Source organism: Erinaceus europaeus, chromosome 2, assembly GCF_950295315.1.
Source record: "Erinaceus europaeus chromosome 2, mEriEur2.1, whole genome shotgun sequence".
NCBI classification, from domain to species: domain Eukaryota; kingdom Metazoa; phylum Chordata; class Mammalia; order Eulipotyphla; family Erinaceidae; genus Erinaceus; species Erinaceus europaeus.
The window spans coordinates 195,233,056-195,255,783 of record NC_080163.1 but is presented as its reverse complement, the minus strand read 5'-3'; the positions used below and the strand labels follow the sequence as shown (position 1 = coordinate 195,255,783).

General features: G+C 50.3%; 1 protein-coding gene across 1 annotated transcript in view; it reads right to left on the bottom strand.

Moving 5' to 3' along the window:
* NOVA2 (NOVA alternative splicing regulator 2) overlaps positions 1-19,859 on the bottom strand; it is a 42,168-nt gene extending 22,309 nt beyond the window's left edge. The window contains exon 1 of the mRNA XM_060186100.1: positions 19,564-19,859. Coding sequence (XP_060042083.1) covers positions 19,564-19,834 — 271 coding nt within the window. The 5' untranslated portion in view covers positions 19,835-19,859. The remainder of the gene's footprint in view (positions 1-19,563) is intronic.
* Positions 19,860-22,728: the final 2,869 nt, after the last annotated feature.

The following is a 22,728-nucleotide window of genomic DNA, read 5'->3' as shown; positions in this document are numbered from 1 at the left end:
GGGCAGTAGCACAGCAGGTTAAGCGCACATGGCACAAAGTGCAAGCACCAGCACAAGGATTCCATTTCCAGCCCCCGGCTCCCCACCTGCACAGGGGTGGCTTCACAAGCACTGAAGCAGGTCTGCAGGTGTCTATCTTTCTCTCCCTCTCTCTGTTTTCCCCTCCTCTATTTCTATATGCCATGTCCAACAACAACAACAACAACAACAACAATAAACAACAAGGGCAGCAAAAGGGAAAAAATAGCCTCCAGGAGCAGTGGACTTGTAGTGCAGGCACCGAGCCCCAATGACAACCCTGGAGGCAAAAATAAATAAATAAATAAAAATAAAGCACTGGACTCTCAAACACGGGGTCCTGAGTTCAATACCCAGCAGCACATGTACCAGAGTGATGTCTGGTTCTTTCTCATGAATAAATAAATAAAATCTTTAAAAAATATATAAAAATAAAAACAAATAAAAAAAAGAGGCAAAGAGAGAGAGAGAGATCACAACACCAGAGCTTTCTTCATTGTGATGGGGGAGGGGGCGGCATGCTCAGACCTGGGTCATGCACATGGCAAACCAATGCACTATTCAAGTGAGCCATTTTACTGGCCCTTTTATTTTATTTTAATGAGAGAGATACAGAGTGAAAGAGACAGAGACCAGAGCACTGCTCAGCTCTGGATGATGGTGGTGTTGGGGACTGAACCTAGGAACTCAACCAAGCATGACCTCTGTTCTTCTTGTTCTTCTCCTCCTCCTCCTTCTTCATGATTATTATTATTATTATTATTTTACCAGAGCACTGATCAACCCTGGCTGATGGTGTAGGGGATTGAACCTGGGACTTTGGAACCTCAGGTATAACCTTTATGCGACCTACCCACTCCCTTCTTAAATAAATAAATGAATAAATCTTTTTTTTCTTCTTCCCTCCAGGGCTATTGCTGGGCTCAGTGCCTGCACCATGAATCCACCGCTCCTTGAGGCCATTTTCCCCCCCTTTTGTTGCCCTTGTTGTTGTAGCCTCGTTGTGGTTATTATTATTGCCATTGTTGATGTTGTTCGTTGTTGGATAGGACAGAGAGAAATGGAGAGAGATGGGGAAGACAGAGAGGGGGAGAGAAAGACAGACACCTACAGACCTGCTTCACCGCCTGTGAAGCGACTCCCCTGCAGGTGGGGAGCCGGGGGCTCGAACCAGGATCCTTAAGCCAGTCCTTGCGCTTTGCGCCACGTGCGCTTAACCCACTGCGCCACTGCCCGACCCCCATGAATAAATGTTTTTAAAAAAACAATAATGTGGGGCCAGGAAGGCGACCCAGCCATGGAGCACTTTCCTTGCAAGCCTAAAACTCTGGGTTCAATTCCTAGCACAGCATGTGATGGAATAATGTGCTTGCTGCCCACTCCCCCCGCCCCATAAAAAGTAGAGCCAGGGGACAACTCGCCTGGTAGAACACATGCCTTATACCACCACGCACAAGGCCCTGGGTTTGAGCCTTCGGCACAAGAAAGCACCCTGAACAGCACTGCAAGAGCACCATGGATGGTAGATGGGTGCCTGGGCTGTCTCTCCTCTCTTCCCTTTCTCTCTGCCTGTCCCCTTCTCCTCTTTCTACTTCTCTTTTTCTCAAGCAGGGCATCCTTGGCAGTGGTATCACACACGTGTGAGGCTCATTCTCTAGCACCCCAGAAAACATACAAATAGCCATGTTCATTTGTTTGTTCATTCATTCATTCCATCAACTATCTCTGAACATATGTTACAATCTTTTGTAATGCAACAGGCTATAGCCCACACACCCTCTGGCCCCTGACAGAAACGGGGAGGGGGAGAGACAGAGGGCGAGAGAGGAAAAGACAGCACAGCACCTAAGCTTTCTTCCAGTGCCATAGGGGGCAGGCTTGAATCCCTGAGAAAGTAGATATGCTCTCTTTGTTTTTAATGGGGGTCTCAAAATTCTGTGATAGCTTTTTGGTCAAGTCATTTCCATTAAAAAGTACGGATTTTAAAAACTAATAACTTAAAACTGCCACACACACACAAAACAAAATGGTCCATAAAAATCTAATGAGATGGGAGCCAGGCGGTAGCGCAGCGGGTTAAGCGCACGGGGCGCAAAGGGCAAGGACCAGCGTAAGGATCCCAGTTCGAGACCCCGGCTCCCCATCTGCAGGGGAGTCGCTTCACAGGTGGTGAAGCAGGTCTGCAGGTGTCTCTCTTTCTCTCCCCTTCTATGTCTTCCCCTCCTCTCGATTTCTCTCTGTCCTATCCAACAATGACGACATCAGTAATAATACAACAATAAAACAACAAGGGCAACAAAAGGGAATAAATAAATATTAAAAAAAAAAACACTAATGAGATATCTTACTGGCCCTAGTTAAAGCTTCCTTGAAGGAAGAGACAGACTGTTATTATTATAATTAATTTTTATTATCACTATTATTATACGAGAGAAAGAGAACCAGAGCATCACTTCGGTACGTGTGATACTGGAGATTGAACTTAGAGCCTCATGCCTCAGAGTCCAACACTTTTACCACTATGCCACCTCCCAGACCACAACAGATTATATGTTAAACCATAAGATAGTAAGCACCAACTAAGAGGCAGGAGAAGAGGATGGAGAGTCAGGAGGCTGCAGAATCGCACCTGGTGACCAGGAAAGCTCTCAAGAAGATATTCTTTGTTTAGCACACACATGTGCCAGGACCAGGGACTGAACTCAGTGATGGAGGACATGCTTCCCAAGTTTGAGGTCCTGGATTCCACTCCCAGTACCCAAAATAAAAAACACTGTGCGGCACCTAATATGCACTGGACTCTGATCCAAGTACTTCACAAATACCAGGTATCTTTTTAATGTTTTTATTATCTTTATTTATTTATTGGATAGAAACAGCCAGAAATCAAGAAGGAAGGAGGTTGTAGAGATGGAGAGAGACAGAGAGACACCTGTAACACTGCTTCATCACTTGTGAAGCTTTCCCCTGCAGGTAAGGACCGGAGACTTGAACCCATTGTAACATGTGTACTCAACCAGGTGCATTGTCACCACCTAGCCCCAAATACCAGATAACAAATAGGTATCTTAACTCTCATGCAGACACTCTGAGAGAGGCACTTAAATAAACCCATTCTGTGGCTGGGGAGCTGGCTCACTTGTGAGGTCTTGAGTTGGATCCCTGGCCCTGCATATGCTGGAATGATGTTTTGGGTCTCAGTTGCATAAAATAAGTAGATGAGAAAATCAATAATCCCATTCTATAGGGCTGAGAGATAACTCAGTGGGAAAGCACACATCTTACTGTGTGAGGCCCTGGGTTAGATTAGATCCTTGCCACCATGTGGGAGCACCATGGACAGTGTTAAAGAAGCTGGCTGGCTGACTGGCTGGACAGATGGTGGAGGGTTGATTTGGTGTCTCTCCCCCATCCTCTCTCTGAAAATATAGGCTGGAGAGGTAGCACAGTGGTTTTATCCATGCATGAGACCTTGGGTTCATTCTCAGGCATTGCATAAACAAACAAACAAACAGAAACCATTCCATAGTCAAGGAAACTAGTGTGTGATGGGGCAAAGGTTTGAGCCCAACCTGGCTTAACCATTATGATGAACCATCTTCAGGCACTGGAGATGGGAATGACTTTGCAGAGGAAGAGCAAGTGCAAAGGTCCTGGGGCAGGATGGTGCCTGGGTTATGCTGAGAGAATGGAGAGGCCAGTGTGGTTGGGACTGAATGAGAGAGGTGGAGAGTGGGAGCAGGAGACTTAGGATGGGGGGAGGCTGTGGTCTGTGGGTCCCTCAGCTCTCATCTTAAGTGAAGTGGGAACCTCAGGGAGGGCTCTGAGCAGAGGTGGGAAGAGAGCTGACTTAGGTGTCCTGAAGTCCCTCTGATGTCTATGAAGTAGATAGCATGTGTAAAAATATATGTATGTGTATGTATAGAATAATATTATTTAAAGATACACAGACAGATAGATGTCAGGGAGCCAGCCTTGAACCTGGGTCTTGCACATGACAAAACAGTGCACTATCCAAGTAAGCTATTTCACCAGACCAATTTTTGTGATCGTTTTTAATGCTGCATGGGACCTCTTGCTTGCACACTACCACCAAGCAGCCTCCTCAGCCCCCTTTTCTTTTTCTTTAATCTTATACATGGGGGGGGGGTGAGAGGTAGATGAGTGAAGAAAAGATAAATAGGGCAGGGTGGAGGGTAGATAGCATAATGGCTATGCAAAGAGACTCGTAGGCCTGAGGCTCCGAAGTCCCAGGTTCAGTACCCTACACCACCATAAACCAGAGTTAAGCCAGAGATGAGCAGTGCTCTGGTAAAAAACAAATAAATAGGGAGTCAGGCAGTAGCACAGAGGGTTAAGCTCACGTGGCGCAAAGCGCTGCTTCGAGCCCCTGGGGGGGGGGGGGAGGGTCACTTCACAAGTGGTGAAGCAGGTCTGTAGGTGTCTGTCTTTCTCTCCCCCTCTCTGTCCTCCCCTCCTCTCTCCATATCTCTCTGTCCTATCCAACAACGACGACAACAACAATAATAACTACAACAATAAAACAACAAGGGCAACAAAAGGGGAAATAAATATTAAAAAATAATAAATCAATTTTTAAAAAGATGGCTAGAGCAGCCTAGGAGGTGGTGCACTGGACGAAGGGATTAAACTCTCAAGCATGTGAGCCCAAGTTCGATCTCTGGCATTCTGTGTATCAGAGTGGTCCTCTGAATCTCACTCGCTTTTCCTCTTCTCTCTCCTAAGGATAAACAAATAAGTAAAATCTTAGCAAAAGAAAGAAGGGAAGAAAGGAAGAAAGGAAGAAGGGAGAGACAGAGAGCAGAGAGAAAACAAAGCACTGCTTCAGCATCCATGGAGACCCCCACCTTGCGCTGTGATTAAACCCATGGCCTCATGCACTGTAATGCTAAGCCATGTCCTGGCCCCTGAACCGGGTTTCTCAGATAAACATAAAGCACGCAGTGACTGTAGTCCCATGTCACGTGTCTGTCTCCTAATCAAGCTGGGCCTCCCGCAGTAGAAATTCTGGAGCCTTCCCAGTATAAGATGCCATGCAGTTGGGCTTGGGCCCTACCCATCTTTCCAACTTCTAAACTCATCATTTTCCTCTAGACACGCTTTGAATTAAAAAACAACAACAACAACAAAAAACTGGCAGAGCTGAGACCTTGTACACATGCACTTCTATTGTTTCCAGGCCAGCTTGAGAGAGAGACAGGGAGGGAGAGGCACCACAGAACCCTGAGCTTCTCCCAGTGTGCTAGTGTCTCCCCTGTGGTGCTGGAATTTGAAATATCCCCTCTCACCTTATGACCTTGGCACACCTCCTGGGGGTTGAGGGTTCCCAGGGCCATTCATTCCTAGCCCCCTCCTCCCCCAAATTCCAGTGGAATGTCTTCCTAGCCCTGTGTCCTGCCTTCACTTTTTTTTTTTTTTTCTCAGCTCTGGTTTATGGTGGTCTGGGGACTGAACCTGGGACTTTGGAGCCTCAAGCATGAGAGACTCTTTGCATAACCACTATGCTATCTACCTACCGCACTGTGTTCTGCCTTCAAAGCAGAACCCACCCCCACCCCCCTAACCCACATGGGTTCTCTGTCTTGGGTCTCAGGGTACCAGAGAGAGCCTGGAATAGAGTAGGCGTGTAAGAAATACCTGGAGACAACAGAACTTAGACTGCAGTTGGTGTATCACACCAAAGTAAAGGACTGTGGGGTGGGGGTGGGGGAGTGTTTAGGGCCTGGAACATGATGGTGTAGGAGGAGGACCTACGTGGGGGGTTAGAGTGTTATGTGGAAAACTGAGAAATGCTACACATGTGTCAACTACTATGTTTTACTGTTAACTATAAACCATTAACCCCCAATAAAGGAAAAAAAAATTCAATAAAAAAAAAAGCATGGGGAGGATGGGCAAAGACTATTCTGTACCCAGAGTTTAAGACACCCCCCAACACAAACACAGTTTTATTTTTAATTTTCCTTTTTTAAAAAAACTATTGTTTTAAAATCAATTTTATTTGATAGGATTCAGAGAAATTGAGACGGAAGGGAGATAGGGAGAGAGACAGAGACATCTGCAGCCCTGCTTCACCACTTATAAAGTCCCTCCCTCTACCCCATCCCCACAGGTAGGGTTTGAATCCCGGTCCTTGTGCATGGAAACATGTGTGTTCAACTGAGCACACCACCTCTGAGCTCCATTTAATTTTTCCTATAAGCAAAGGAGACCCATTTTCCATGGCTCCCACAAGAGTCCAACACAAACAGCAGAGGAAAGAGGACTGACTTGGGGGGAGGGGGGTGGGGGTGGCTAGGAGACCAGCTCTTCTCAGAGGAAGGTTCTGGATTCCCTGATATGTTAGGATGGGGGGTGGGGTGTGGGGTGAGGGCGAATGGCTTGATAGACTTGGGGAGGTGGGGGGTGGGCTTCAGAACGCAGGGGCTTCTCTGAGCCTAAGGCAATCCTCTTAAACTTGCCTAATCAGACCATTAAGCCCATTTAAGTAATTAGCCCCCCAGGGTGCCTTCCCATCAATCATCCTGACACCCCTCAATCCTCCAAAATCGCTTTCTTTCCTGGGCTCAGGAGCTGGCCCATTGCCTGCTGCCCCTGCCCTTACACCTGCCACAGAGGTGGGGGCATCAGAAAGGAGGAGGGGGCATGGGTGGAATTCTCCCTCTCTGGAAGCTTCAGCAAGATGGGGAGGGAGTTTCTCATCCATCCTTGACTTTATCTCCCTTTTCTCTATAGCTACACCTCCTCCCAGCTTCTTTCTCTCTCCTCTTTTAAATTTCTTGTATTATCTTTATTTATTAGATAGAGACAGCCAGAAATCCAGAGGGAAGGGGTTGAAAGAGAGGGAGAGAGACAGAGAGACAGCTGCAACACTGCTTCTCCCTGAAGGTGGGGACTGGGAGCTCCAACCTGGGTCCTTGTAGCATGTGCTCTCAACCACCAGGTCATGCTCCACCGCACCTCCAGCTTTTTCTTTTTCATTTTAAAGAGATTTGAAAGAGGGGACCAGGAGCAGCAGGTTAAGCACACATGGTGCAAAGTGCAAGGACCAGTGTGAGGATCCTGATTTGAGCCCCCGGCTCCCCACCTGCAGGAGAGTCGCTTAAGAAGGGGTGAAGCAAGTCTGCAGGTGTCTATCTTTCTCTCCCCCTCCTCTCTCCATTACTCTCTGTCCTATCCAACAATAACAACAGCTATAGCAACAATGGCAATAACAAGGGCAACAACAAGGGCAACAAGATGGGGGGAGGGATGGCCTCCAGGAGCAGTGGATTCTTAGTGCAAGCACCAAGCCCCAGAGATAACCCTGGAGGCAAAATAGAAAATAAATAAATAAATGAAAAGCTTACCGTCTGGAGTCAGGCTGGGGTTAAGCGCATGTGGCGCAAAGCGCAAGGACCAGGCTAAGGATCCCGGTTAGAGACCCGGGCTCCCCACCCGCAGGGGAGTCGCTTCACAAGCGGTGAAGCAGGTCTGCAGGTGTCTATCCTTCCCCCTTTCTGTCTTCCCCTTCTCTCTCCATTTCTCTCTGTCCTATCCAACAACGACATCAATAATAACTACAACAATAAAACAACAAGGGCAACAAAAGGGAATAAATAAATTAAAAAAAAATAAAGAAGCTTACTGTCTATGGTCAGACAGTATTAAAAGAGAGAGAGAGAGAGAGAGAGAGAGAGAGAGATTTCAGAGAACCAAAGCAGCACTCCGACATAGGTGATGCTGGGGCTTGAACCCTGGACCCCAGGCCATCAAATCCTGTTGCTTTACCTGCCACACAGCTCCCTTCTTGAAGATGGGAGGTTTCATGGATTGTGAAGAGACTCTATGGTGCCCCCGCCCTGCCGAGGGCGTCCTGTCTCATCCTCCCCTGGGGTATGTCTGAGCACCTCTGCATGTACAGGCAGAAGCAGCCCCGCTGTGTGTGTGAATTCTCTCTCTCAGGCCTTGGGCAAGTGGCAACACCTCCTCGGGCCTCAGTTTTCTCATTTATAACATGGGGGCATGATAACATGATAACATTGTTTGTTTTCAGGTTAATGGTGGGCCAGGAGACAGATCCCCTGATAAAACACACACTTTTGGGAGTCGGGCTGTAGCGCAGCGGGTTAAGCGCAGGTGGCGCAAAGCACAAGGACCGGCAGAAGGATCCCGGTTCGAACCCCGGCTCCCCACCTGCAGGGGAGTGGCTTCCCAGGCGGTGAAGCAGGTCTGCAGGTGTCTGTCTTTCTCTCCCCCTCTCTGTCTTCCCCTCCTCTCTCTGTTTCTTTCTGTCCTATCCAACAACGACGACGACAACAACAATAATAACTACAACAATAAAACAACAACGGCAACAAAAGGGAATAAATAAATAAAGTATTTTTAAAAAGGCTATATAAACACACACACACACACACACACACACACACACACACACTTTTGTGTGTGTGTGTGTGTGTGTGTGAGGCCTGGATCATGACGGGACTTGAGCTCCCTGGATGGTAAAATAATGCTTTATATTGTGGTATTTTCCTTCTCTTCCTCTGCCTGTCTCTCTCTGTCAGAAAAATAAAATAAAATAAAATAAAATTAGGAGGCGTCAGGTCAGGCCACGGAGCACAAGGTAGAGTTCATATATCAGCATGTGCAAGGACCTGGGTTCAAGCCCGTAGTCCCCCACATGCTTCATGAGCTGTGAAGCAGTGCTGAGGCCTTTCTCTTTCTCTGTTACCTCTCAATTTCTGTCTCTCTCTATTCAATAAATAAAGAAAACATTTTTAAAAATTAAAATTGAAAAAAAAAATGGGCTGGGAGACAGTAGTCTTGTGCTTGAAGTCCTCAGTCTGTTCCCTGAGCCACATTCAGAAAATAGTATATTAGGGGACGATGGCTACAGGGATCTAAGGCCCAATTCCCTCAGGACCCAGAGCGAGAAGAGGAAAAAAGGAAGGATATTCGGAAGTAGTAATAGGTGTAAGTGTGACTTAAAAGGGAAGAGAAGGCAGGACCATAGAAGACAGGAAATGGGAGTCGGGCGGTAGCGCAGCGGGCTAAGCACAGGTGGCGCAAAGTGCAAGGACTGGCTTAAGGATCCCGGTTCGAGCCCCAGGCTCCCCACCTGCAGTGGGGATCACTTCACAGGCCGTGAAGCAGGTCTGCAGGTGTCTATCTTTCTCTCCCCCTCTCCGTCTTCCCCTCTTCTCTCCATTTCTTTCTGTCCTATCCAACAACGATGAAATCAATAACAACAATAATAATAACTACAACAACAATAAAAAGGGCAACAAAAGAGAAAATAAATAAATATATAAAAAAGAAAAGACAGGAAATATATAGGTAGACAGATAGTTATTGAAATAATACCCGTATCTGTGACCTTGGGAGAATCACTGCAGTCTCCAGTGGAGGGAATGGGGTCAAAGAACACTGGTGGTGGGAATGGTGTGGAATTATACCCCTATTATTTTGTAAATCACTAAGAAAAATAAACTAAAATAAAACAAGAAAACAGTTACATAAAGTGTAAAATGTTAGGATGGCCAAGGGCACACAGAGTCTTTCAGAAACACTAGAGTTGCCATCATCACCCTTATCCTCATCACTTAGGAGCACAAGGTGAAGCTCTGACCACAGTGTCTACCTCACAGTCTGCTCCCTATAAATGGAGGAGTGAGCCTTCAGGCTTGGGGGTGCTGCTGGGAGACAGCAAGAGGGGGAGATAACCATCTCCTTCATTCTCTTTTCTGTTGGGGGCCACCTAGGCTTTGATCTACTGCTCAGCTCGGGCTTATGGTGGCTGGGGACTGAACCTGGAATCGTAGGGCCTGAGGCTGGAGAGTCTTTTTGCAGAACCATTATGCTACTCCCCAGTCCCCGTGCCCTGCTTATTGGAGGACTGTCCTCTTGCTGAGAGTGAGAGACCAAGCTTCTGGCCTTTGTTGTCTTTTCTTTCTCTCTTATATTCTCACTTTCATTCTCTCTCTCTCTCTCTCACCACCTTACTGATGAATTCATTCTGCCCTGTTCCCATTTCTTTGCACTCTTAGCTCCTTCTTTCTTCCTAAGAATGAGGTCTTGTTCTAGGTGCTGGGAACTTAAGCAAGGAACAAGGTAGACCCAAATCCACCGCCTTTAACTCACGTCATCTTGAAAATGTCAACGCACCCGTTTAAAGAGAGCGTGTAGAGATCTTTGCTGAGGCCTGGGAGGTGGCACAGCAGGGGGAGCCCCAGGTTTGCAAGCATGAGGTGTTGACTTCAAGCCCAGGAACTGCAAATGCCAGAGTAACACTCACCTCCCTAACGAGAGACATTCATCTTTAACAACAACAACAACAATAGAAATTGTGGGCTGGCTGTGATTTGGGAGGTGGCGCAATGATAAAGATTTGGACTCTCAAGCATGAGGTCCTGAGTTTGATCCCCGGCAGCACATGTGCCAGAGTGATGTCTGGTTCTTTCTCTCTCCTCCTATCTTTCTCATTAATAAATAAATAAAATCTTTAAAAAAAAAAAAGAAAGAAACTGTGGGCTGACATGTAGTGCAGTGGATAGCATTGGACTCTCAAGCATGAGGCCCTGAGTTCGATTCCCCAGCAGTGCACGTGCCAGAGTGGTACTCTGGTTCTCTCTCCATTTCTTTCTTCCTCATAAATAAATACATCTTAGAATAGAAATAAAAAACCATCACTAATAATCTGAGTTTCTAGGACTGGTTTTATCCCTTCAAGCTCTCTCTTTCCCAACCACAGTAATAAAAATAAACACTGGTTAAAAAAAAAACAAAAACTTACAGATGGATGCTGGAGGGTGTGTGTGGGGGTGTCTCTCTTCCAGGTTAGTGGAAATCTAGAGCTTTATGCTGAGACCAGTATCCCCAGGACAGTATTAATAGAGAAGTTCCACCTGTAGTGGCTTAGAATCCTATGTCCTGGGGTCAGGTGGTGACGCATCTGGTTGAGCGCACATGTTACAGTACGCCGATTCAAGCCCCAGGTCCTCACCTGCAGAGGGACAGTTTCACAAGTGGTGAAGCAGGGCTGCAGGTGTCTCTCTGTCTCTCTTCTTCTCTATCACCCCCTTCCCTCTTGATTTCTGGCTGTCTCTATTCAATAAATAAAGATAATGTAAAAAAAAAAATTTAAAAAAGAACCCTATGTCCTAGCAGTCCATACTTATTTAATTTCTTTTAAAATAATATTTTATTTATTTATGACTTATTGGATAGAGACAGAGAGAAATCAAGAGGGAAGGGAGACACAGAAAGGGAGATAGAGAGAGAGAGACCTGGGGGGCCAGGTGGTAGCGCAGTGGGTTAAGTGCACATGGCGCAAAGCGCACAGACCAGCGTAAGGATCCTGGTTTAAGCCCCCGGCTCCCCACCTGCAGGGGGGGGTCGCTTCACAGGCGGTGAAGCAGATCTGCAGGTGTCTGTCTTTCTCTCCCCCTCTCTGTCTTCCCCTCCTCTCTCCATTTCTCTCGGTCCTATACAGCAACAAAGACAGCAATAACAATAATAATAATAACAACAACAACAATGATAAACAACAAGGGCAACAAAAGGGAAAAAATAGCTAACAAAAGCAGTGGACTCTTAGTGCAGGCACTGAGTTGCAGCAATAACCCTGGAGGCAAAAAAAAAAAAACCCAACAAACAAACAAAAAGAGAGACATGTAGCATTGCTTCACAGCTCATGAAGCTTCCCTCTTGCAATTGGGGACCTGGGAGACTTGAACCCAGGTCCTTAGGCATTATAATGTGTGCTCTACCAGTTGCACCACTACCCAACCCCAACAGTCCTTATTATAGCCTATTATAGTCTGATCCATTCTTTTTATTCTTACTTGCTGAAAAGAATGACTCTTTTGTTTTTAAATTGCCACCAAGGTTAACATGAGGGCTTGGTACTAGCACCATGAATCCACTGCTCCTAGTAGCCATTTTTTATTCTTTTTTTCCCCCTACCCCTACTTTATTGGATAGAACAGAGAGAACTTGAGAGGGAAGGGGAAGATAGAGATGGAGAGAGAAAGAGAGACACCTGCAGACCTGCTTCACTGCTTGTGAAGCATCCCCCCTACAGGTAGGGAGCAGAGGCTCAAACTCAGGTCCTCTTGCACGGTATTGTGTTCACTCGTGTGCCATCTCCTGGCCCCCAAAAGAATACCTTTCTAAGATGTATTTATTTGTTTCATAGGAGGGAGAGTTGCATGAGAAAGATGGGAGGGAGGCAGAACACCACTCTCTAGTCCATGCTGTGTCAGGGTTCAAATTGAGTGCCCCGGGAGTCAGGGGTTAGCGCTGTGGGTTAAGCGCAGGTGGCGCAAAGCACAAGGACCGGCGTAAGGATCCCAATTCGAGCCCCTGGCTCCCCACCTGCAGGGAAGTCGCTTCACAAGCGGTGAAGCAGGTCTGCAGGTGTCTATCTTTCTCCCCCCCTCTGTCTTTCCCTCCTCTTTCCATTTCTCTCTGTCCTATCCAACAACGACAATAATAACCACAACAATAAAACAACAAGGGCAACAAAAGGGAAAATAAATAAATATTTAAAAAAAAAACCAATTGAGTGCCCCAAGTGTGCAAGACCTGCACTCTACCAGCTGAGCCATTGCCACAGAAGCAGCACCACCACTGCCGCCACCGTAAAGAGAGGCCTTTTAGGGCTGGGGAGACAGCATAGCAGTTCTGAGGCTCTGATGTCCCGGGTTAAATCCCTAGCACTACCATCAGCCAGAGCTAAGCAGTACTTTGGTGTCTCTCTCTCATACATAAATAAAATAAAATATTTTAATGAGAGGTTCTAACTTAATTTGAACCTCCCATGTGACCTTCAGATTTGGGGAAGGGGGCATTTCCTACCATGTGGGTCCCATTTCCCCGAGCCAGAAGCCAGGCCTGAAATTCCCAGCCTTCTTGCAAGCCAGGGGCTCACAGGGAACCTCAGTTGAACCCCAATTCCCCAGGCCTGGGGAGTAGGAACATCCACAGGTGCCCCATCCATTGGGGCCACCAAGACTCTCTGCCTGTGAGCTGTGTTCCTTCCACAAGCTCTTCCTTCCCCTGAAGCAGAATCTGGATGCCAGAACTTTCCATCCTCCCTCCCATCCCCGAACTCTTCCCCTTGGGGTCCAGGCAGCTCCCTCTCCTCAAGACAAAAGCACTGAAGGCTAGAAGACGCCCACATGGCTCTCCTGACAGGAGAGCCCACATCCCTCCCTCCTGCTGCAAATACGAGCGTGGGCTGTGCACCCTTGTCTTTTGTCTCCCACAGTCTCAGGTCTCCCCCGGGTGTGCCCACCACTCCTAGGAACGCCTCCAGTGGCTTCTGGGAGCAATTAAGGACCCCCCACTCCTCTCCATCAGTCACACACACCCATCCACTTGAGATTTGGAGGATGCTGTGGTCAGATTGACACTCTTTCATTCAGAGCTGCCCCTGAAAGGCAGCTTCTTTTTTTCCTGCAAGTGACAGGGGTCACAGTGACAAAAGCAGTGCAGAAGGGGAACAATGTCTTACAGACGTCATTTTTGGGGAGCAGTGTGGGAGCCACATTGCAGGGGTGGTTATCATCCTCAGGGTACCTGGTATCATCTGGGGGCTGGCGTGGAAGCGTGGGTGTGCGTGATGCCGATATTGTCACTGGGGGAGCGTGTGGGGACATCGCTGGTGAATGACATGGGGTGGGGGGGTGCTGACGTCAGCCTGGGTTGTCTCTCTGGGAGTGATGGTGTGGCCGTCTGCTGGCTCAATCGTTTGTGAGGAGTGTCATTCCCAGGGGTTTGCAGCTGCCGGGGTTGAGATGCCTGAAGGTGTGGCGCTGTGGCTGAGTTGTGACACTGCCACCGAGTGAGAGAAAGGTGGCAGGGGATGCTTTCCCTGGGGCGTGAGTCACCAGATGGTGAGACGGGACGGTGACATTCTTGGTGGCAGTAGTAATAATATTAATCCTAATAGTAATGCTGCTGCTGGTAATAGCTACTGTTTATCCAGCTTTAAAAAAAAATTTTTTTTAATCATTTATTTTCCCTTTAGTTGCCCCTGTTGTTTCATTGTTGTTGTAGTTACTGTTGTTGTTATTGATGTCATCATAGTTGGATAGGATGAGAGAAATGGAGAGAGGAGGGGAAGACAGAGAGGGGGAGAGAAAGACAGACACCTGCAGACCTGCTTCACCGCCTGTGAAGCGACTCCCCTGCAGGTGGGGTCGAGCTTTGTTTTACCATCTGCCAGCAGATGCTACAGGCTTCCCATACACTCTCTTACTTATTAAAAAGAGGTAGCGCGCACATGTTACAGTGCACAAGGACCCAGGTTCAAGCCCCCCAGCCCCACCTGTAGAGGAAACATTTGACAAGCAGAGAAGCAGTGCTGCAGGTGTCTCTCTTTCTTTCTCCTCCTCTCTCCCTCTCCCCTCTCAGTTACTCTCTGTCTCTAAAAAAATGAATACATGAAAAAATAGATTTAATTATTTATCAATACTTGGGGTGAGAACCAGAGCATCACTCATGCACATGCAATACTAGGAACTGAACTTGGGACATCATGCTTGGGAGTCCAATGATTTTTCCACTGTGCCACTTCCCTAGCTGCCACCATATTATTTATTTATTTAAATACTTATTTATTATGAAAGAGAGAGATACAATGAAAGGCAGAAGGAGAGCAGAGGGAGAGCCAGAGCACTGCTCAGCTCTGGCTTGAGGTGGTGCGGAGGATTGAAGCTGGGGCTTCAGAGCCTCAGGCATACAAAATGATGCTCTAGCAGACTGAACTATTTTCCCAGGTCACTATCTCACTTTTAAAAAATTACTTATCGGGGGTCGGGCAGTAGCGCTACTCTCTCCCTCTTTGTTACCCACTTCTCTCTAGACTTCTGGCTGTCTCTATCAAATCAATCAATCAATCAAGATAATTTTAAAAAATTAACTCAATCAACAGCCAGTTTTCCAGATGAGGATACTGAAGCTTCGGGTAGTGAGAAAGCCTACCTGAGAAGCCCACACCAAGCACCAGCAGGTGGTGGGAGGAACTCTGGGGGACTTCACTCAGATGTTACATTTGGGTGGGTGTGTGTGTGTGTGTGTGTGTGTGTGTGTGTGTGTGTGTAGGGTTTCTGCTTCTGTATTTTTGGGGGAGTGAGAGGGGTGGGAAAACAGTCAGGACTGCTGGATGCTTCTGGAGGTCCCTAAGAGATTTCCGTTGGGGAGGGCAGGGGAAGTGAGAGGTAGCTCACGTACTAGATTACAGGCTTTACTGTGTACAAGGACCCAGGTTCAGGCCCATGGTCACCACATGGGATCACCTGCATGCACAAAACTTCAGGAGTGGTGGATCATTGTCACATCGATCTCTCCTTTATCTGTCTCTTCCTTGTTCTCTCTCTATTCTTCTATCTAGAGAATAAAACTGCCACCCATCCAGGGAGACAGTGCAGTCTGTAACAACAGACTTTTGTGCCTGAGGCTTTAAGTTCCCAGGTTCAGTTCCTGACACCACCAAGAACTAAGAGTTGAGCAATTCTCTGATCTTTTTCTGTGTCTCTCATTAAATAAATGAGTAAATATTTAAAAGAATTGTCACTTGGTTGCCAGGGGGAAAGAGCTCAGCAGGGGAAAGAGCTCAGCTGGCAGAATGTAGGGCTTTCTTTTCTTTTCTTTTCCTTTCCTTTCTTTTTAAAGATTTTATTTACTTATTAATGAGAACGATAGGAGAAAGAGAAAGAACCAGGCATCACTCTGGTACATGTATGCCGGGGATTGAACTCAGGACCTCATGCTTGAGAGTCCAATGCTTTATCCACTGTGCCACCTCCCGGACCACAGGACTTTATTTTCTTAATATTTTATTTATTTTAAAACAGAGAGAGAGAAAGAGAAAGGGGGAGAGAGAGAGAGAGAGAGGACATGCTCAGCTCTGACTGATGGTTGGTGGTGTTAGGGATTGAACCTGGACCTTAGGCATGAAAGTCTTTTGACTTTGATTGAACCTAGAGTCTTAGGCATGAAAGTCTTTTGCAGAACCATTATGCTATCTTCCCAGACCTGAACACAGGATTCTATGCTTGAGTTCCTTACTCTAGTACCCATGGACCTATGTGATGCTCTGGCTTCTCTCTCTAGCCCTCTTATATGAAAATCTTTTCTCAAATGAAACAGAAAACTTTTCAATTTTATTTTATTATTTTTTAAAAGTTACCTGTATTCAAGAACCTGCTGTTAGTGACCCAACAGATGGGTAGGGGGACCCCTAACTGGGTTTTCTACCAACTCTACCCACGCCCTCCTGTCCTCCTTGACTCATCCTCCTGGTGGCTTCTCCCTGCCAGGGACAGTGCCCAGGGCCACTTATCACAGCCGCCACCACCCCCTCCATGGACTCCCAGGAAGGAGGAGCAGAGGCAGGCTGGCATTGCAGGAGAGCGTGATCTGCTACCACCAGCCTCAGTTTATTCACTTAAAAGTGGGGTGACTCCAGTGCCTCCCCATCCAGTGGAGCCAGCCTCTCAGTTCAGATCAAAGCTCTGTCTCTTACTATCTGACTGACCTCAGACAAGCTCCTTAACACTTGTTGAGAAGCCTCCGTTTTGATGGGAAAGGGGCTGCCGGGCAGGAGAGGGGAGGAAGTAGCTCGGCAAGTAGAGTGCAGGTCTTGTGTGCCCAGGCTCTAGCCTTAGTTTTGCATTCACCAGAGTAGTGCTCTGGTCTCTGTCTCTCTTTTTCTCCTAGGAAGTTCTGTCTCACATATGAATTCTCTCTCTCACTTTCTTTTTTTCCCCAGAGCACTGTTCCACTCTGGCTTGTGGTGGTGCTAAGGAGTGAATGTTTACAGAACCACTATGCTGTCTCCCCAGCTCATGATGTTTTTTTTTTTTTTTTTTTAAGATGGGTAGCAAGATGAAATTGTAAGGCTTCAATGATTGGGTCTGTTCCAAGTGCTGTCTGCTTCCTGGTACGCGGCAGCACCATTAATGTGAGCTGTGACTATAATTTATTATTATTACCTTGCAGAGTGCTGGGAGAATGAAATACTGCCTGCAAGGCATGGAGCAAGGACCCGAGTAGGTGTCATGATGATTACTGTCCTGGTTGCTATTAGTTCCCCACTGGACAGATGGTGACATTGAGGCTGGAAAAAGGGGTGGGCTGGACCCCACACCCCACAATCATGGATGTATCACAGGAAAGGAGTCTGTGATTTTTTGAGGTCAAAGTCCTAGACCCCCTGCACCTAGCTCTTTCCTTGAGGGTTTCTGTGGAGTAAATGCAGGAGCTGTGCCTCAGTTTCTCCAAGGGTAGAAAAGAGAAGTAGGAAGAGACTGAGGAGAGGGGGGCCTTGGGGATCAGTCTAGCTTCCAGGATGCACAGTGGGTTAGCTTCCAAGCTCTGAAAGTGGACAGGTCTCCCACTCCACCACCCTCCCAGGAGCTGTGTGACTTTGGGCGAGTGGCTATGTGTCCGTTGTGCCTCAGTTTCCCTCCATTGAAGCAGCAGCTCCGCTCACCATTGATGCATTGGGAAACTCACCCATATCTCAGAGCCTGTTTCCTCCTGGGAGGTGCCAAGTGATTGGACATGACTGTCCTTGGCAGTATCCAATGGGAGGCTGCTCTGCTCTGAGGGACCAGCTTTGGGACCTGTCAGCCTCCCTTTAAGAGAAGGACAGGATCCCTCACACACTCCCAGTAAGGGAGGGAGGTCTGCAGGCTGGGTTGGGGACCTCCCGGGACCCTCACCCTCTCTGTCCAGGACAGGGAATGGTGACGGGCAGGCATGAGGGAAGGAAGTCACCCGAGACCTGTTCCTGTGTGTGCTGGGGGTGGGGGAGCAGGAAGAAGGACAGGAAACTCCCTCCCTCCCTTCCCCCAACTTCCCTTTCCTCCAATTTCTGTTGGACACCCTCAGAGGCAGTGTGTGTGTGTGTATGGGGGGGTTCCAATTCCTGTTCCACCTGGCTGGCAGAACTAGGGGAGAGGGGATGGAGTAGGAGAAAGAGACTCAGCTTGTGTTCATCTGAGGAAAAGAGGTGGTGGGGTGGGGGTGGGGGCTTCAAGCCACCCTCTCCAGTGCCCTGGCAGACAGGGGAGGGTGCACCCTGACTGAGGCCATCCGTCTCCCATCCGGAGGAAAAGACAGAGAGGAAGCTGAGATTTCGGCCAAGGTGACCGAGCTGGGAGGGGCTGGTCTGCTATGGGGTCTCTCTCCTTCCAGGGAGCCAATGGGCTGGGCTCTGAGGGCCAGTCAAACCCCACCTCTTCCGAGTCTCCACTTCCAAGCAGCCACCTTGAATGCCTGGTCCGATTTTTTATTCTCAGGTCCACCTCCCTCCATAGTCACAGACACACACAGTGAGGATTCTCCCGGGTCCTGTACACACATATACACCCACCCACCCTCTCCTTGCTTCACCCACAGAGCCCTGGCCTCCTCTCCCCCTCTGCCCCTCATCATACACCCACCTTCCCCTGTTGCACACACCCCCTCTGATGTCACTGTTGCACACCTCCAGGTGTCACACCCAGTCTCAGCCTCTCTGGAGTCACACCCACACCCTTCCCTTGTTATAGCCCCTCACCAGCTTCTTTCTCCTGGTCCCACCACACACACCAATCTGCCTGTCCCTCTCCTTGCCATCCTCTCGCCAGGTCCTTCTTAGGTACCCCCACATACCCCTATTTGCATGTCACACGTGTGTCATACTGCTGCCACAGTCCGATTTTGGGTGGACTTGTACCCACTTTCTCTTTACACACACACACACACACACCCTTTCAGAGGGGGCTCAAATATGGGGCGCAGCCCCTCTCATTTGGCCCTGGCACACACACACACACTCTCTCTCTCTCTCACACACACACACACACACACACACACACACACGCTCTTCCCTGTCATGTGCATGACATGCTCCTTCATGTCACACAGGCATGCCACCCCACACACACCTGTCCCAGCCACACATCCTCCCACCACGCTCTACACACCCAGCCCTTCCTCCATGTCCCCCAACACACCCACCCGGCCTGTCCCCACGCACAGTCCCGCCCAGGGCCCTCACCGGCCGCCCTCGGGGACAGGGACAAGCCGGGCCAGGACATCCCCCAGGAGGGAGGGAGGCAGGCAGGCGGGGTAGCTCCGGAGCCACAGGCCTTGTCTACTCCTTCCCCTCCCCCCGCCGGGACACGCCAGGCCGGGGACACCCCTGCCCCGAAAGGGTCACCCCACACACCCCTCAAGGACATAGCGACACCCCGCCCGCGGGGGACCCACGCCCCCCCCAGCCTGGGCGCCCCCGCCCCAAGGACACTTAGCACCCCCTCCCCCCCCACCCCGCTCAAGGCAGACAAAGCTCCCAGCCCCGGGCCGCGACGGAGGGGGCGGGGGTCCGGCCCCCTCCCCAAGTCCCCTGGGCGCTCGGGGGTCCGGGAGGGGCGCCCTTGCCCTCCCCCTCCCCGGCGCGCCTGCACCTGCCGCGGTGGGGGGGGGAGGATGGAGAAAGGCGAGGCCCCCCGCCCGCCCGCCCGCCGCGCCGCAGCCCCTCCTCACCTCCCGTGTTGCTGCGCTTGGTGCAGACCACCTCGGGGGGCGTCTCGAGGGGCCTCTTGCGGGAATCCGGGGCCTCGGGCTCCATGGGGGGGGCCTGGGGCGGCGGCTGCTGCTGCTGCGGCGGCTGCGGCGGCGGCGGCGGCTGCTGTGGCGGCGGCGACGGCTGCTGGGGAGGCTGGGGCTGCGGCGGCGGCGGCGGGGGCGGCGGCGGCTGCGGGGCCGCGGAGGCCGTGAAGAGGCCGTGCACCGCGCCGGCGGCCATCATCCTCATGGTGGGGGGGGCGGGGGCGGGGGAGGGGGCGGCGGCGGCGGGATGGGGGAGGGGGAACCCCGAGAGGGAGGGAGGGAGGGAGGGGGAGGGAAGGAGGGGGGGCTGACAAGAGCCGGGAGAGCGGATGTGAGCGGGATGGGAGATCGGAGATGAGGTGTGGTCTCCGATGGAGGGGTCCCGAGACAACTGAGAGGTGCGGTCTCTCTCTCTCTCTAGATCACCGAGACCCGCGCCCCTGGGTGGTGGTTGCGGGGGGGTTGACGGGACCCCCCCTTTTCCTCGGCTCTCCTGGGCGGAGGGCCGAGCCCCCCAAACCCTACTCGGGGCGGGGGGCCGGAGCAGCGAGGCCGGAGATGGGAGGCGGAGGCGGCCGCTAGTGGGGACCCGGGGGGCGGCGGGCGCGGGCGGCAGCGGCGGCAGGGCTGGCGGTGGCTGCTGGCCCGAGCATCTTCTTCCCGGAGGCTCCCACCGCGGCCTGGCCCCTCCCACCCGCCCCAGGTCACGCCCATACCGGTAATGACCACGCCCCTATATGTCCCCATTGGCCTGCCCTTGGATCCTGGGCCACGCCCCCGTAATGGCCACGCCCCCTTCCCGCTCTGGCAGCAGTTCCCTGGCGCCCCCACCCCACGCACCCCAACAGTCCAAAAGACCCCGGGGCCACATCCTCACCTTCCGCACCCCTCACCTGTCACAAACGTTTATTGAGCATTTACTATGTGCCAGGTCTGGTCCCATAGTCATAAACGTTATCTATCACATGCTGCATAAAATATACCATACATATATGTTACACATTCCATGTCACCACATGCGATTCCCAAAGCAACCAACTCGACCAGGTACTCTGACTACCCCCCATTTTACCGAGGAGGGAACTGTACCCCCAGCGACCTCACAGCACTTGGCCGAAATAATCAGACCATCCTTAGTGTCTCCCAGTCCGAGAGCTGAGCAGTTCCCGGTTCAGTCTTTGATTCATCCTTTGAAGAAGGATGTCAGGGCTCCAGGGATTGAATTCAGTGAGCACCTGAATGAAGGCAAGTAGCACTGGGCAAAGCATACAACTGGCACTCAATCAACAGCACTTACAAGTCATCTACTAAGGGCAGGCTCTGCTCTAAGCGCTAGAATTTATATCGAACAGGGAACAAAATGAGCTTCGTCCTTTGTGTAGTGAGTACTACTGCTCATGTTGTTAAGAAAAGCTGTTTTGTCAGATGACAGAGTGGAGGTCCAGGAAGGTGGACCATGGCTTGTCCAAGGGCATCCAGGTAGACTGAGGGGAAGCTGGGATTTGAAGGCAAGAAAAGATGGGTTTCTGAGCTGGGAATCATTGATAGCCAGGGACTCTTTCTTGGAACGGATCAGTACTGATACTCAATCATTTCTGACACGTGATTTTTGTTCTCCCTGCTTTCCTGGTCCCTGTGATTCTTTCTTTCCTGGACCTGCCAGAGGCAAGGGGGAGCCTGGGGAGGTTTGGATAGGGGTGCTAGTGGCAGCTGGAGGACTGCTCCACACCACTTCAGCTCCTCCCTCTCCAGGCTCTCAGGTCCTGGGATGGGGAGGGTAGCAGATGGCCTGGGGTGGATGGGGTGGCTGCCCATCTGTCCCCTCCCCCCCCATTGTCCCTAGAGCCCAGGGGGAGGGGAAGGGGTTGTGGTCCATTGCAGTCTGGATCCTCCCTCTCCATCTTCCTGGAGGGATCTGAGGAGCTGGTTGCCATGGAGACAAGGAAGAGGCTATAGGGAAGCTGTGGGGTCAGGCCAAGCTCCACACCTTAGACCCTTAGAGCCACAGATGCTCACGTCATGCAGGTACATGTCCAGATATCCTTGAGGTCAAATGTGTAAAGTCTCTTCCCCATCACACACACACACACACACACACACACACACACACACACACACACACACACTTACTTGAGGGACTCTTGCAGACATAGGTGCAAAGAACTAAAGACTTGTGCCCTGGCACGGTCTGATATATAAAGAAGACCCACACAGAGACACAGAGACTCAAACCCAAGCCCTCACACACAAAAAGAAAAACTGATGAGTGCACAACTAACATCTGAATGTGTCCCAAGCGCATGGGGTCAAAGCAAGCACACACACACACACACACACACAAACACACACACACTGAGAAGTTCCAAAGACCGGGTCTCCACCATAAGACATATGCATCCCATGTTGCATAAGACATACATATGAATGACATGTGACAGGGGTACTGACATGCAGACTCAAGCATGCCTCCCACACAAATTTGGGGGATCCCACCCATTTAGAAAGCTAGCCCACACAGTGTCTCTCACACACAAAGCACAGGACCCCACAGGCATCTCCTCGACATCCCTGGCACACAAGGAGTCCCACGTACTGCTCAGCCCCGCCCCCCCATGCCTGTGAGCCCGCTCCACGTCCACCCCACCACACCCCCATCCCAGTCCACACACAACAGCATGGTCGGTCACGCACTCACACTCACACACAAACACAAACCTCCTCCTAGATATTTTTAAACCTAGGCTAGTTCTGCTGCTATGGCAACCGCCCCAAACCCATTGCCATAGCAACCCAACGTCAGCTTTCTAAGCACCAAATCCTGGGGGATTGCAGCGCCCCGATGATCGCAGGCCAATGGAGGGGGGTGATGCATCCACCGGCATTAGCCATGCCGCCCCAGTATCCGCACCCCAGGACCATCAGCCGTACCAGGTGGGGCAGGGGCTATAAGACTGCCAGCTGGGCTAGGGGCCCCTCTCAACCTGTTCTCTCCCCTCACCTCAGTCTTAGGCATGGCCTTGTGGGTCAGTGCTGTTACTGATCTGATTATGCAGGAGAGGAAACTGAGGCTCAGGGGGGCTTGTCCGGAGATCACACAGC